A 17,953-nucleotide genomic window follows, 5' to 3' on the forward strand; every position below is an offset into this window, starting at 1 on the left:
AAACCTGCCTATCTAACTGAACTCCTGGTTGGGGAGAAGATGAGGGAGAGATACCCCAACACTACTTATTACTAACTGTATCACCCTCTATTTGTATTTCATTCCAATTTCCCTGCACCCCTGTCATACTGTCTCTCATATCATGCAGTACAATATTGTTCTGGGCTCGTGTCTTCTTCAGCTACAGATATGAGAGATCTTGCAGTGCTGGAGAGTTCCAACCTCTTAATTTTGAGCATTCAGTGAGTTCATTACCGGTGAAATCTGAACTACAATTTCTCTCCAAGCTGGAGAATCTTTGATCATCAGGGCCCCTATCTCTTCCATATTCCCAAGTAAAGAGCCTAACTCTACCTTCAATTAGAAATATGTGCCTTTCAGATAAGAACTACCAAAGCTTCCAATTCGGAGCCATCAACTTCACCAGACTTACCACTTTCCCAAAAGAAGTCTCAAATTCACCCTCAATTAATTATCCATTTCTTTCATTCATAAATATATTTTATTAAAATAATATGTACAATGCATTGGGCCCTATCATGACCCAAACCAAGCAAAAGGCAGATACAGAGTGACAATGCCCCGCCCCTGCAGGTCTCTCAGCGAAGCTCAGCGAGGTCTGTGATAGACGGAGCCAGGACCATTAGCTCCTCATAATGACGCAGGAAGAGCTGTAGACGGGAAAGATATGTGTCCTCCAGATAAGGTAGATTGCGCTCCTTCAGGAAACTGGATACCTGTGGTTTGACCTGCAGATAGGAAAGTAATGGTCAGAAGGATAAAGAGAAATGTGAAAATAAAAAGAAAGGGGGGAGACAAAGAAAATGGGGAGGGAGAGGTAAAAAGAGGGGAAAATATGATGATTAAAGCAAAAGGGAGAGAGAGAAAAAGAGCATAAAGGTCGGAGAGACAGACGAAGACAATGATGACGGAGTAGAAGGAGACAGACATTTAAATGAAAGCTAAACTCATACTAAAAATACTTTACAGAGTTCTTTTTTTTTTTTTTTTAAATTCAGTTTTCCACTGCTACACAGAGAACCTGGGGTGAACCCTGACTCTACTACATGATGCACAGTGATTGCTTAATCAGAGCAGGCCCTTTTTAAATTTGCCCCTAACAAGCCATAGCAAAGTTGATAAAGTAAACACATTCAAAGGGCTTTTCAAGAAGTGCATTCATGGACTGCAAAAACAATACAAAGAATAGTTTTAAATGTTTTTGAAATGTTATTTTATAAGCAGATCACTTGCAATGCAGTAATTCAGTTCTGAAATGTAATATCCCTTTAAAGATAGGAGTAAAAAGATATAACAGAAAAGACGGATGAGGTGAAACAAAGATCAACTTTAATCAATATGCACCACTAAGTACAATCTTTTATTAGAACCGCGTTATTTCTATTCACTTTTTGCGTCCAATTAACCAGTAACATCAACTCATGATGTGTGTGCATTAAAGGGACAATAAACCCTGTGAGACTGAGTCTTTTACTTTATCAGCTCATTATAAATGTCCCTAACTGATCTCAGCAGATAATAAACCTAGGAGAACTCAGTTACACCTTAGTGACTCCAATTACTTGGCAGAGAATAGTATGGATTAATTTAATCAAATAAATACATCTGCATAATATCCTCAAGGTAATCTTAGTTTGAATAAATAATTATAGCTAGCATTTATTTACTCTTTACAGTCCCTTTAACAATATTATATTATTTTGGTTAATTTTTACCAATTTTTACATTTCATTGGAAGGAAATAAGAACATTGTGATAATTGCATTTAACTTTAGCACAAATTTCATCATTAAAAGGTGTGATTTGAGTGACAATTTTAACTTTTTTATTAAAAATGTTTTTGGCTACAAGTGGAGAGCTGTTGACAGCGCACTGTGCAATATATTGTGATAGCACTGCGCAAACAATAACGCACAATCAGGTAGATTATAAATTTAATAACCAAATCATCCTAATGCTCCCGATACTTTTTCAGCACACTCTATACAAAGTGCAGAATTGTAGTGGCAAACTCATTAGTCCAATAATCCCTTGGTTAAAGGGACATGAAACCCAACATTTTTCTTTCATGATTTAGGTAGAACATAAAATTTTAAACAACTTTCCAATTTACCGCTTTTATCAAATTTGCTTCATTCTCTTGGAATCATTTGTTAAAGGAGCAGCAATGCACTACTGGTTTCTAACTGAAACACATGGGTGAGCCAATAACAATCGGTATATATATATGCAGCCACCAATCAACAGTTAGAACCTAGGTTCTTTGCTGCTCCTGAGCTTACCTAGATAAACCTTTCAACAAAGGATAACACGAGAAGGAAGCAAATTAAATAATAGACGTAAATTGGAAAGTTGTTTAAAATTGCATGAATCATGAAAGAAAAATTTAGGGTTTCATGTCCCTTTAAGTGTTGTGTGTATGTGTATAGATGTATGAGTAAAGTCTATTATGGTGTATTTTCACTATCAAGCAGATGTTTAGTAAGACCATCAGCTTAGCGTTTAAGTGTTATGCTACATGAATTTTAGTGAGCGTTCTAGAGAAGTTTGTTATGTGAAGTATATAACGCACTTGTGCTATCCGACATGCAGATGTCAGTGCGCACTAGATTATCACTGGCGCGATAAAAAAATAGCTTTAAACTTGTAACGAGAGCTCAAAAATGCAATCTATACTTTTAAGAAACTTGCAGTCCATAAATTGCTAAATGTGAAAAACCTTACATGCAAACAGCCAAGGTAAGTAGGTTATTGACATTTTCTAATTGGTTAAAGGAACAGTCTAGTCAAAATTCAACTTTCATGATTCAGATAGAGAGTGCAATTTTAAGCAACTTTCTAATTTACTTCTATTATCAATTTTTCTTCATTCTCTTGGTATCGTTATTTGAATGTGAGCTTAGGAGCCAGTCTATTTTTGGTTCACCACCTGTGTAGCACTCGCTGATTGGTGGCTACATTTAGACACCAATCAGAAAGTGCTACCCAGGTGCTGAACCAAAAACGGCTCCTATGCTTATAGTCTTGCTTTTTCAAATAAATATACAAAGAGAACGAAGAAAAATGAATAGGAGTAAATTAGAAAGTTGTATGCTCTATCTGAATCATGGAAGTTTAATATTGACTAGACTATTCCTTTAAAAACTGAAATCTGAAAAACCAGTGAAAAGTCACGTGAAGCACTTCCCACGGGAATTCTGAAGGATTAGAAAAGACTCCTATGTTACAGGCATGTTTAGACTTGACCTCTGACCTTGAGACACATATTGTCCGACAGGTACGGGAAAAGGTGATGTTCAAGATGGCAGCTGACAATTGAGTGTCCAAATGTCCAGTCCAGGAGGAGATTCCGAGGCAAGTTCAGGACGGAATGCGTCATAAGCTGCAGGCGAGGTGGGCGGTTTGAAGGCGAGAACATTGCAAGTCCAATGTGCTGGGGAAAGAATACAGAAAGTTACATTCGATAACGAAATTAAGTATTTTATATATATATATATATATATATATATATATATATGATATCTCGCACATCAAATGAGAACCACTAGTGACACAGAAAAGCAATCATTACAACCCGCAAAAAAACACACAATGCTCATAAATGTAAAATATTTGCATGCCTTTTTTATTATAGCCTTGTTTGCACAGTCTTTTAATTGCTTGTTTTATATCTGTCCCTACCTGTCATCAGCAGGGGAGAGATAAAAGGCAAACGTAAACGAACAGACAATGTAATGTTATTTTTTCTCCTTTAATTGAAATAAATTTTATTCGTTTTCCATTGGACATAGTACAGAACAAATCATGTGATTAAAGATGGACAGGGTCATACAAACATTTCCCGGGTACATGTCATAAGAGTCTCTTTTAATATTTCCCATAGTCCATAATATAAAGACTCTGCCCCATCTCATCCATGCAAGTCCAATAACATAGATTCAAACATTGTATTCAAAACATTTATAACTCCCACAAAATCTCCCCCCCCTCCCCCTCCCCCCCAGGTGTTTCCAAGAACCATAGCTAAATCCTGGCAAAATCAATAGTCTTGTATCAACAGCTAGCTAAATACATTGTCTTTGCATAGATATTTAGGTGTCAGGTGTCTGGGGTTCTCTACCATTCCCCTCTCACGCCCTCCTCAGTTTCATCCCTTTCACATCTGTTCCTGCAAGCAAATCTATAGGAAACTATCCTTTCTCAAAATCCAGTAAAACCATATTTTTTTAAACTGCTCATTAGATCCCTGAGACCATGCTGCTAATTCTGACATTGTGTAGGCGTCTTTAATTTTCTCTACTACCTCCCCCCAACTAGGCGCTCCCACCTTCCAATGCCTGGCTATACATATCCGTAAGCATGTACAGAGAGTCTTAATGAAAGTATTTATCGCTGAGTTAAATGCTCTATTCCTTTCGTTTAGTAGTGCCTGGGTTATCGTCAGTGTAATATTTTCGTCTAGAGTGTTGCTGAGTAACTCCGAGAGCCTCACCCACAGTGGCTGCACTTTCGGACAGTCCCACCACATATGCTTATATGTCCCTCTCTCCTTACAACCTCTGTAACAGGTCCCTGTCCTATCTTGAGTCATGTGTGCTGTCCGCTCAGGAGTAAGATACCATCTGAAAGCTACTTTCAAACAGTGTTCTCTCATATCTGCACTCAGCAGACCCCTACCTACCCCCGACAGTATGTCATCCCATTCTCCCTTCTCCCTAGTCTCACCAATATCTTTCTCCCATCTTTCCATCAGGGAAGACTTAGAGACAGTTCTTATCTCCTGCAGCAATATATATAATTGTGATATCATATGCTTTCCTCTAGAGGGGTTTTTGCAAATTTTTTCTAACAGGGTCGGGGACTGGCCAGTGCTATTAGACATATATTTAGTAATAACCGACGAGATCTGTATTTTTTCTCCTTTAAAGGGACATGAAACCCAAATTTTTTCTTTCATGATTTAGAAAGAGCATGCAATTTTAAACAACTTTCTAATTTATTTCTATTATCTCATTTGTTTCATTCTCTTGATATCATTTGCTGAAAAGCATATCTAGATAGCATCAGAAGCTGCTGATTGGTGGCTGCACATAGATGGCTCATGTGATTGGCTCACCCATGTGCATAGCTATTTCTTCAAAATAGGATATCTAATGAATGAAGCAACATAGATAATAGAAGTAAATTTGAATATTGTTTAAAATTGTATTCTCTATCTGAATAATGAAAGAAAAAATGTGGGTTTAATGTCCCTTTAATGTGTTCCCAATTATCAATTTTACTTGCTAGAGCATATTAAATGTTTACAAATAGCCCCTTTACCTTTATTTTGTCATTTGTAATAGCTTTTTGTATATTGTAGCCCCACCTATACTGAAAATGTCAATACTTAAGTAATGGTTATAGAAATAAACAAGAAGGTTTAGAAGAAATCATGCTCATAGTGGGACACAAACATGATCATTTTCCTTTGTTCTCTTTAAAGGGACAGTCTACACCAGAATATTTATTGTTTTAAAAGATAGATAATCCCTTTATTACCCATTCCCTAGTTTTGCATAACCAAAACAGTTATATTAATATACTTTTTACCTTATCTTGTATCTAAGCTTCTGCAAACTGCACCCTTATTTCAGTGCTTTTGACAGACTTGCATTTTAGCCAATCAGTGCTAGCTCCTAGGAACTCCACGTGTGTGAGCAGTGTTATCTATATGAAACACATGAACTAACACCCTCTAGTGGTGAAAAACTATCAAAATGCCCTGAGATGAGAGGCAGCCTTCAAGGGCTTAGAAATTAGCATATGAACCTCCTAGGTTTTGCTTTCAACTAAGGATACCAAGAGAACAAAGCAAAATTGGTGATTGTAAAGCAAAATTGTTTAAAATTACATGCCCTATCTGAATAATGAAAGTTTGTTTTGGACTAGACTGTCCCTTTAAGTATTGGTCTCACTGTGTATAAAGAGATAAAATAATGTAGATTTTGTGTAAATATAGAGAGATAAACTGCAAGCTTATACCATTTTATTGGATTGTAGTTTAACATAACAGAGACAGCTATTTCATATACAAAACTATATCTAAATGAGTAATTTTCTATGCATTTTTAACTCTGCAGCTGGTATAACAGGCCATTGTAAACACATTAAGAGGAAACCAAATTTATAGAAATTTAGAAAAAATATTTTTAGAGTTAAATTACAGGAAAAGAGGACAAAATAAATAATGAAATTACAGTGCAAGATTTTTTTTAATGTTTTAACTACACATATTTAAAGGTATGAAATAATAAAGATATGAAACCCAATTTCTTTCTTTCATGATTCCGATAGAGCAGGCAATTTTAAGCAACTTTCTAACTTACTCCTATTATCATTTTTTCTTTGTTCTCTTGGTATCTTTATTTAAAAAAAATAAGCTTAGGAGCCAGCCAATATTTGGCTCAGAACCTGGGTAGCGCTTGCTGATTGGTGGCTAAATGTAGCCACCAATCAACAAGCGATACCCAGGTGCTGAACCCAAGTATGGGCCAGTCAGAGCATAGAGCTGTGTCTAAGTTTCTCACAGCCCTTGCCAAGTGCTGGCCCTGAGGAAATATTAGTTGAGTGCTTGGCCAGGCAGTAACGCTATGAATTGCTTGCCAAGTGCTGCACCTTATTTATCTGTATCTGTGCCGGACCTGAATTTATTTGGTAAAGTGACCCGGGGGAAAATTCCAATCTGCCCCCCTGGCTCAGTTTACTCTGCCAATTAGCAACATTGTGCTCTAATATGCAAATGCTTGTCTATAGCATTATGTACAGTATATGGATGTTTCGTCAAACTCATTTTGACAGATTAGATTACCACACCCCTTTCCCTGCCCACTCTCCTCCCATAATCTTGTCCCTTTCCACTCCCACGCCCCTTTTGAATGATCAATTTGACACAGAAGTGGATTCAAATGATGTAAAAGTGTTTTGATTAAAAGGGTTATAAAAGAGTATAAAGCTTAATTATTTTGATACTGTCTTTGATTAAAAGGATTATAAAAGGGTATAAAGCTTAATTTTGATATTTTATTTAATTAAAAGCGATATAAAATTGTACAAAGTGTAATTTTGATATTGTCTTTTTGATCATTTTTTTGATAATTTTATATTGATATTTTAAAGAATGGGCTGGAGTCTTTGCAGTATTGAAATGTTCCCATCCACTAAATTGTTTTTTTACAAGGAAATAAAGAATCTTTCAACAGGTTATAGCATCTCCCATGCACCCATTACCTGGAAAATGTTGACGTGTATGAATGGGATGGTAAGAAGGGCCCGTGATAGGAACATGCAGCCAAGGGCAGAGCACAAACTCAGGCCAGACACATACACCAGCACCTGGAAGTGACACCACAAACCAAGGCTGATACAGCACAGGCTGCGCAATCCTTGCAAGAGGGGCATCTGCATCATGAACTCTATGTCAAAAGAGAGAACGACAACGCATTTTACACAAACTGGAGTATTGAATGCAGAGACACAAAATATACAGACAAGCACTGGGTATATAGACGGGTACTGAGTGTTCAGGCATATGCCATGTGTATAGAGACTGGCACTGAGTATACAGAAGGGTACTGAGTGTTCAGGCATATGCCATGTGTATAGAGACTGGCACTGAGTGTTCATTTATATGCCATGTATAGAGACTGGCACTGAGTATACAGACGGGTACTGAGTGTTCAGGCATATGCCCTGTATACAGACTGGCACTGGGTATACAAACTGATACTGAGTGTTCTGGCATATGCCCTGTATACAGACTGGCACTGGGTATACAAACTGATACTGAGTGTTCTGGCATATGCCCTGTATACAGACTGGCACTGGGTATACAGAAGGGTACTGAGTGTTCAGGCATATGCCATGTGTATAGAGACTGGCACTGAGTGTTCATTTATATGCCATGTATAGAGACTGGCACTGAGTATACAGACGGGTACTGAGTGTTCAGGCATATGCCCTGTATACAGACTGGCACTGGGTATACAAACTGATACTGAGTGTTCTGGCATATGCCCTGTATACAGACTGGCACTGGGTATACAAACTGATACTGAGTGTTCTGGCATATGCCCTGTATACAGACTGGCACTGGGTATACAACCTGGTACTGAGTGTTTAGGCATATGCCCTGTATACAGACTGGCACTGGGTATACAAACTGATACTGAGTGTTCTGGCATATGCCCTGTATACAGACTGGCACTGGGTATACAGACTGGTACTGAGTGTTTAGGCATATGCCCTGTATACAGACTGCCACTGGGTATACAACCTGATACTGAGTGTATACAGACTAGTACTGACTATACAGACTGGTACTGAGTGTTCAGGCATATGCCCTGTATACAGACGGGCACTGGGTATACAGACTGATACTTGGTGTTCAGGCATATGCCCTGTATACAGACTGGTACTGTGTTCAGGCATATTCCCTGTATACAGACTGGCACTGGGTATACAGACTGGTACGGAATATTCTGGCATATGCCCTGTATACAGACTGGCACTGGGTTTACAAACTGATACTTAGTGTCCAGGCATATGCCCTGTATACAGACTGGCACTGACTATACAGACTGATACTGAATGTTCAGGCATATGCCCTGTATACAGACTAGCACTGACTATGCAGACTGATACTGAATGTTCAGGCATATGCCCTGTATACAGACTGGCACTGGGTATACAGACTTGTACTGAGTGTTCTGGCATATGCCCTGTATACAGACTAGCACTGGGTATACAGACTGGTACTGAGTGTTCAGGCATATGCCCTGTAAACAGACTGGCACTGGCTATAAAGACTGGTACTGAGTATACAGGCACATTACCTGTATACAGACTGGCACTGGGTATACAGACTGGTACTGAGTGTTCAGGCATATGCCCTGTATACAGACTGGCACTGGCTATACAGACTGATACTGAGTGTTTTGGCATATGCCCTGTATACAGACTGGCACTGGCTATACAGACTGGTACTGTGTTCAGGCATATTCCCTGTATACAGACTGGCACTGGGTATACAGACTGGTACTGAATGTTCTGGCATATGCCCTGTATACAGACTGGCACTGGGTTTACAGACTGATACTTAGTGTTCAGGCATATTCCCTGTATACAGACTGGCACTGACTATACAGACTGGCACTGAGTGTTCAGGCATATGCCCTGTATACAGACTGGCACTGACTATACAGACTGGCACTGAGTGTTCAGGCATATGCCCTGTATACAGACTGGCACTAACTATACAGACTGGTACTGAGTGTTTAGGCATATGCCCTGTATACAGACCGGCAATGGCTATACAGACTGGTACTGAGTGTTCAGGCATATGCCTTGTATACAGACTGGCACTGGCTATACAGACTGGCACTAACTATACAGACTGGTACTGAGTGTTCAGGCATATGCCCTGTATACAGACCGGCAATGGCTATACAGACTGGTACTGAGTGTTCAGGCATATGCCCTGTATACAGACTGGCACTGGCTATACAGACTGGTACTGAGTGTTTTGGCATATGCCCTGTACACCGACTGGCACTGGCTATACAGACTGGTACTTAGTGTTAAGGCATATGCCCTGTATACAGACTAGCACTGGGTTTACAGACTGGTACTGAGTGTTCAGGCATATGCCCTGTATACAGACTGGCACTGACTATACAGACTGGTACTGAGTGTTCTGGCATATGCCCTGTATACAGACTAGCACTGGGTTTACAGACTGGTACTGAGTGTTCAGGCATATGCCCTGTATACAGACTGGCACTGACTATACAGACTGGTACTGAGTGTTCTGGCATATGCCCTGTATACAGACTGGCATATATTATACAGACACAAAATATATTATGACAAAGAAACATCAGAGAGGAAAGGTGACATTCTGTGTCTATTCATAGATAAATGTTGTGATGATCGCCTGTTAAATAAACTGCTGTTATCATGGAGTATATAGGCAGATAAGGGTATACAGATAGATATGGAGCTTTCAGACTGTTGGGTATACAGACAGAAACTGGACATAAAGATATAGGGTATACACAGAAAAAGGTATACAGGCATATCATGTATATACCAACACAGTACAATCAGATAGAAGACATACAGACAGAATACAAACTATATAGTAATACAGGGTATATAGAGAAATACAAACCATATAGATATACAGGACGTACAAATACAGTAGATATATAGATAGATATATATATATAGATAGATAGATAGGAGTAGACATAGTAATTATATAAACATTTTACAGACTCACACAGAGTTTATAGACTGACAGAGCTTTTATAGAGTGAACCAGTATGCAGACAGACAATCATTACATGTTAACTAAAGGATGACACACTATAATGTCAGACACATAAAGACGGACACAGTATCCAGACATGGGATATACAGTCAGGCACAGGGAATACGGGCTGGCATAGACAGTATGGGCTGGCACAGGAAATACAGTCAGCCACAGGGAATATAGACTGGCACAGGGAATATAGTCAGGCACAGGGAATACAGACTGGCACAGGGAATACAGACTGGCACAGGGAATACAGACTGGCACAGGGAATACAGTCAGGCACAGGAAATATAGACTGGCACAGGAAATATAGACTGGCACTGGGTATATAGACTGGCACAGGGAATATAGACTGGCACAGGGAATACAGTCAGGCACTGGGTATACAGTCAGGCACAGGGAATATAGTCAGGCACAGGGTAAATAGCCTATCACAGGGGATATAGTCAGGCACATGCTATATACACAGGCACAGGGTATACAGTCAAGCGCAGGGAATATTGTCAGGCACAGGGAATATAGTCAGGCACAGGGAATATAGTCAGGCACAGGGAATATAGTCAGGCACAGGGAATATAGTCAGGCACAGGGAATATAGTCAGGCACAGGGAATATAGTCAGACACAGGGAATACAGTCAGGCACAGGGAATATAGTCAGGCACAGGGAATATAGTCAGGCACAGGGAATACAGTCAGGCACAGGGAATACAGTCAGGCACAGGGAATACAGTCAGGCACAGGGAATACAGTCAGGCACAGGGAATACAGTCAGGCACAGGGAATACAGTCAGGCACAGGGAATATAGTCAGGCACAGGGAATATAGTCAGGCACAGGGAATACAGTCAGGCACAGGGAATACAGTCAGGCACAGGGAATATAGTCAGGCACAGGGAATACAGTCAGGCACAGGGAATACAGTCAGGCACAGGGAATACAGTCAGGCACAGGGAATACAGTCAGGCACAGGGAATACAGTCAGGCACAGGGTATATAGGCAGGCTCAGGCACAGGGAATATAGTCAGGCACAGGGTAAATAGCCTATCACAGGGGATATAGTCAGGCACATGCTATATACACAGGCTCAGGCACAGGGTATACAGTCAAGCACAGGGAATATAGTCAGGCACAGGGTATATAGACAGGCTCAGGCACAGGGAATATAGTCAGGCACAGGGTATATAGACTGGCACAGGGAATATATACTGGCACAGGGAACACAGTCAGGCTCAGGCACAGGGTATATAGACAGGCTCAGGCACAGGGAATATAGATTGGCACAGGGTAAATAGCCTGACACAGGGAATACAGTCAGGCACAGGCTATATAGACAGGCACATGGAATATAGTCAGGCACAGGGAATACAGTCAGGAACAGGCTATATAGACAGGCTCAGGCACAGGGTATACAGTCAGGTACAGGCTATATAGACAGGCTCAGGCACAGGGAATACAGTCAGGAACAGGCTATATAGACAGGCTCAGGCACAGGGAATATAGTCAGGCACAGGGAATACAGTCAGGAACAGGCTATATAGACAGGCTCAGGCACAGGGTATACAGTCAGGCACAGGCTATATAGACAGGCTCAGGCACAGGGAATATAGTCAGGCACAGGGAATACAGTCAGGAACAGGCTATATAGACAGGCTCAGGCACAGGGTATACAGTCCGGCACAGGGAATATAGTCAGGCACAGGGAATACAGTCAGACACAGGCTATATAGACAGGCTCAGGCAGAGGGAATATAGTGAGGCACAGGGAATACAGTCAGGCAAATGGTATATAGAATGGCACAGGGTATATTCAGACAAAAGCTAAATATTCAGAGAAAGGATGTACAGATACGGGAAGGGTATAAAGTCAGCCACGTGCTATACAGACTGACACTGTGTATGCAGACAAACAGCCCCAAAGTAACACATACTTAGTCCAACAAGCACAGTGAGGATGGGCAGTGCCAAGGGAGCCACAAACATGTAAACTCCACAGCGCAGTGCTGGTGCCTTCCAGATGCTTGAGTCTCCCAGTCCAATGACATTTGTGTGACCATGATGGAGCTTTACATGTCCTTCTTCACCACACGCTTGTGGCAGCCCGCTACACACCTGTCAGGAAGATGCACACTTGTAAAGGACATAAATTACGTATGCGTGTACACTCTTGCTACTTTATATACACCATGTATGATTCCATGCCCCTGCACCCCTATATAGGCTTGATGTGTGTACATAATGTAGGCATACACACCCCTGCTCCTGTATATACACTTAATGTGTGTACATCATGTAGGCATACACACCCCTGCTCTTGTATATACACTAAATGTGTGCATATCATGTAGGTATACATACCCCTGCTCCTGTATATACACTTAATGTGCGTACATCATGTAGGCATACACACCCCTGCTCCTGTACAAACACATAATGTGAGTACATCATGTAGGCATACACACCCCTGCTCCTGTACAAAAACATAATGTGCGTATATTATGTAGGCATACACACACTGCTCCTATATATATACTTAATGTGCGTACATCATGTAGGCATACACACCCCTGCTCCTATATATACACTTAATGTGCGTACATCATGAAGGAATACACACCCTGCTCCTGTATATACACTTAATGTGCGTACATCATGTAGGCATACACACCCCTGCTCCTGTACAAACACATAATGTGAGTACATCATGTAGGCATACACACCCCTGCTCCTGTACAAAAACATAATGTGCGTATATTATGTAGGCATACACACACTGCTCCTATATATATACTTAATGTGCGTACATCATGTAGGCATACACACCCCTGCTCCTATATATACACTTAATGTGCGTACATCATGAAGGAATACACACCCTGCTCCTGTATATACACTTAATGTGCGTACATCATGTAGGCATACACACCCTCGCTCCCGTTTATACACTTAATGTGCGTACATCATGTAGACATACACACCCCTGCTCCCGTATACACACTTAATGTGTGTACATCATTTAGGCATACACACCCCTGCTCCTATATATATATACTTAATGTGCGTACACCATGTAGGCATACACACCCCTGCTCCTGTACATACCATAATGTGCATATATCATGTAGGCACACACACCCCTGCTCCTGTATATACACTTAATGTGTGTACATCATGTAGGCATACACACCCCTGCTCCTGTATATACACTTAATGTGTGTACATCATGTAGGCATACACACCCCTGCTCCTGTACAAACACATATTGTGCCTATATCATGTAGGCATACACACCCCTGCTCCTATATATACACTTAATGTGTGTATATCATGAAGGCATAGACACCCCTGCTCCGGTATATACATTTAATGTGTGTACATCATGTAGGCATACACACCCCTGCTCCTGTACATACCATAATGTGCATATATCATGTAGGCACACACACCCCTGCTCCTATATATACACTTAATGTGTGTACATCATGTAGGCATACACACCCCTGCTCCTGTATATACACTTAATGTGTGTACATCATGTAGGCATACACACCCCTGCTCCTGTACAAACACATATTGTGCCTATATCATGTAGGCATACACACCCCTGCTCCTATATATACACTTAATGTGTGTATATCATGTAGGCATAGACACCCCTGCTCCGGTATATACATTTAATGTGTGTACATCATGTAGGCATACACACCCCTGCTCCTGTACAAACACATATTGTGCCTATATCATGTAGGCATACACACCCCTGCTCCTATATATACACGTAATGTGTGTACATCATGTAGGCATAGACACCCCTGCTCCGGTATATACAATTAATGTACGTACATCATGTAGGCATAGACACCCCTGCTCCTATAAATACACTTAATGTGTGTACATCATGTAGGCATACACACCACTGCTCCTATAAATACACTTAATGTGTGTACATCATGTAGGCATACACACCCCTGCTCTCGTATATACACTTAATGTGTGTACATCATGCAGGCATACACACCCCTGCTCCTATATATACACTTAATGTGTGTACATCATGCAGGCATACACACCCCTGCTCCTATATATACACTTAATATGTGTACATCATGCAGGCATACACACCCCTGCTCCTATATATACACTTAATGTGTGTACATCATGTAGGCATACACACCCCTGCTACTGTATATACACTTAATGTGCGCACATCATGTAGGCATACACACCCCTGCTACTATATATACACTTAATGTGTGTACATCATGTAGGCATAGACACCCCTGCTCCGGTATATACATTTAATGTGCGTACATCATGTAGGCATACACACCCCTGCTCCTATTTACACATAATGTGTGTACATCATGTAGGCATACACACCCCTGCTCCTGTACATACATTTAATGTGCGTACATCATGTAGGCATACATACCCCTGCTCCCGTATATATACACTTAATGTGCGCACATCATGTAGGCATACACACCACTGCTCCTGTACAAACACATAAATGTGTGTACATAATGTAGGCATAGACACCCCCGCTCCGGTATATACATTTAATGTGCGTACATCATGTAGGCATACACTCCCCTGCTCCTATATACACATACTGTGTGTACATCATGTAGGCATACACACCCCTGCTCCTATTTACACATAATGTGTGTACATCATGTAGGCATACACACCCCTGCTCCTATTTACACATAATGTGTGTACATCATGTAGGCATACACACCCCTGCTCCTATTTACACATAATGTGTGTACATTATGTAGGCATACACACCCCTGCTCCTATTTACACATAATGTGTGTACATTATGTAGGCATACACACCCCTGCTCCTATATATACAATTAATGTGCGTACATCATGTATAAACACATAAATATATATGTATATATTCATATATCCAGTATTCATTGGGGATAAAGTACTCCAACTTCCACGCTGTGTGCAAAACAGCCGTTCTTCTTGCCCAGGGTGCATACGTGAAAATTATGTATAAAGTCCGTAATAATAGTAGCACTCACTGGGTCTTAAACATTTAAACTTTTATTAAGTCTCCTGTAACGTTTCAGGGCTGCCCCCGTCCTCAGACAGTATTACAAATCAAACAGTGCCTACTTACTTTTATACCCTCCACCGAAGGACTCACAGCCCGCCGTTGCCGGTGGCGTACCGGAAGTGACGTCACGTCTCAACAGCCCTATGCGTCCGGCCGGCGTGTATATATTCATATACATATATATATATATATATATATATATAAAATTGCTGCCCATCGCTGTGGGACTTAACCCCTTCACTGCGCTAGTTCCCATGCCGTGTCTGGCGGCATGAGAACAAGGCTCCCATTAGAGCTTATGAAAGTGCGCTCTTGTGAGCGTTCGCATTGCACCTAACTTGTAATGCCAGTGCACATTTGTGTGCGTTGGTATTACTGAGTTGAGTGCAAATATCACTTTTGATGGGTGTTTGGGTTTTTTCAACAATTTTTTCTCTCCATTGACTTCTATGGGGAATGCAAAAATGCAATGGCGTTTGCGCAATCTCGGGTGTTAGGTTTTTTCCCCCATTGATTCCTATGGGGTAATACATGCATGCACAAGTGAAAACTTAAGTTAGGTTTTTCGTGCGATTCTGGTTAACGCTAGGGCAAAATAAATTTCTTTGGAACTTGGAACATATCCCACTAGGGGCACTGAGAAAGGTTTCGACATTTAGTGGTCCCCATATAACAAAAGTGAGAAGTGTTCAACCAGAGAGTGAACAAAAACAAAAGAGGTTGGTCCAAGGCTAGAAACCACCCCAAGATTAGCTTCTTTTAGGCCAAATTGTGCTTTTTACAGAGAATTTTCATACAATATATCAGTCTGGTCCTACCTAAAAAGATCAGTAAAGCCACAAAATACCAAAAAAACTTTCTGAACTAGAGATATGTAATCCCCAGATGTATGTTTTTTACTTTAATGTGGGTTTCATCAGCAAGGTTCAGCTATATCCCTCTAGGCACACTGAGCAAAGCGTCCACCTCTGGTTGCTCCATCACCCTTAGAAACAACAGTTCTTGTAGGTCAAACTTAACCCTGTCAGTGCTAACGACGGCTCTGAGCTGTCGCAGAGTTTCCCACTCAGGTGCTAACGACGGCTCAGAGCCGTCGCTAGCACTCTCCCACCTTGAGGGAGATCTGGGGGCTTCCACCGGCTCCTACCCCGGCGATCGGGCCTTTATAGTGACAGGCATCGTCGGGGCTTCATGTTATGTGCGGTGACGTCACGCGCAATTTTGGATGACATCACGCGCAATGATGGATGACGTCACTGCGCAACTTTATTTAAAAATTACAATGTTAACAATAGTAAAAGGGGGCATGCTGCTACAGACCCCCAAGACCCACCGTTGGAAAGGTAACCTTTTCAACAGTGTAAGTCTTGGGGATCTGGGGAAAAAAAACTATTTTTTTTTTAAAAAACCATTTAAACAGCTTAGCACCCAGGTGGCAAAGTGCTTAGCTTTAAAAGGGTTAGAGGGCCACTTAACCCAATTTTTTTCTTTAATGATTCAGATAGAGCATGCAATTTTAAACAACTTTCTAATTTACTCCTATTATCAATTTTTCTTCGTTCTCTTGCTATCTTTATTTAAAAAGCAGGAATGTGATGCATAGGAGCCGGGCCATTTTTGGTTGAGAACCTGGGTTATGCTTGCTTATTGGTGGGTAAATGTAAGCCTCCAATAAGCAAGCGCTATCCATGGTACTGAACCTAAAATGGGCTGGCTGCTAAGATTTACATTCCTGCTTTTAAAATAAATATAGCAAGAGAACGAAGAAAGATTGATAATAGGAGTAAAATAGAAAGTTGCTTAAAATGTCATGCTCTATCTGAATCATGAAAACATTTGGGTTCAGTGACCCTTTAATATACAAAACGTCTGTTAATTTCCTGGCTGAGCACTTCTCTCTTTTATTTGTTTAATTTATACCTGGCTGGTGCACACAGATATAAATTCAGATATCCTTAGAATATGCAAACCTACATGTCTACACTCTGGGAAAAATTACAAAACACATAAAAAGTATATGTACTAATATACAGTATCTATAGCTTCATGTCTAGCATACTGTTTTTCACTGCATGCAAATGTGCATAAAATGGGTAAAACACATAGAGTGGTGTGTGGCATATGTGTGAATTGTGTGATTATGTTGACTAACATATAAAAATTCAGTATGCACAAATCAGATATTCAGATATGAATGCGGTACCTCTATAAAGAAGGTAGCCCACAGCTTCCCCAATGAGGGGGACTGGCACATGGTCCGGTGACTTGTCATATGACCTCCTTTAACTGTGATCACTGAGTGTGCTAATCCTAGAATCAGGATGCCCAACACAAAGAGAAATGGGCTTTGTGACCGAAGGCACAGGAAACCTGCAACAATGGATGAGACAGGTTATGTGATTAGTTTCAAAGAAATCTTGTTCTTATTTCCAAACTATATTTCTTTCTTTCTCATTGCTATGCCAACATTCCCTCTCATGCTCATCTACCACAAAATGTAAACA

At 40.7% G+C, this 17,953-nt stretch overlaps 1 protein-coding gene across 1 annotated transcript in view; it reads right to left on the minus strand.

Annotated features, from left to right (window-relative positions):
* Positions 1-479: 479 nt before the first annotated feature.
* Positions 480-17,953, minus strand: part of FADS6 (fatty acid desaturase 6) — a 44,077-nt gene continuing 26,603 nt past the window's right edge. Inside the window, exons 3-7 of the mRNA XM_053708875.1 lie at positions 17,653-17,819; positions 12,308-12,488; positions 7,291-7,475; positions 3,275-3,454; positions 480-749 (exon numbers count right to left, since the gene is read on the minus strand). Coding sequence (XP_053564850.1) covers positions 600-749; positions 3,275-3,454; positions 7,291-7,475; positions 12,308-12,488; positions 17,653-17,819 — 863 coding nt within the window. The 3' untranslated portion in view covers positions 480-599. The remainder of the gene's footprint in view (positions 750-3,274; positions 3,455-7,290; positions 7,476-12,307; positions 12,489-17,652; positions 17,820-17,953) is intronic.

This window comes from Bombina bombina, chromosome 1, assembly GCF_027579735.1.
Source record: "Bombina bombina isolate aBomBom1 chromosome 1, aBomBom1.pri, whole genome shotgun sequence".
Classification (NCBI taxonomy): Eukaryota; Metazoa; Chordata; class Amphibia; order Anura; family Bombinatoridae; genus Bombina; species Bombina bombina.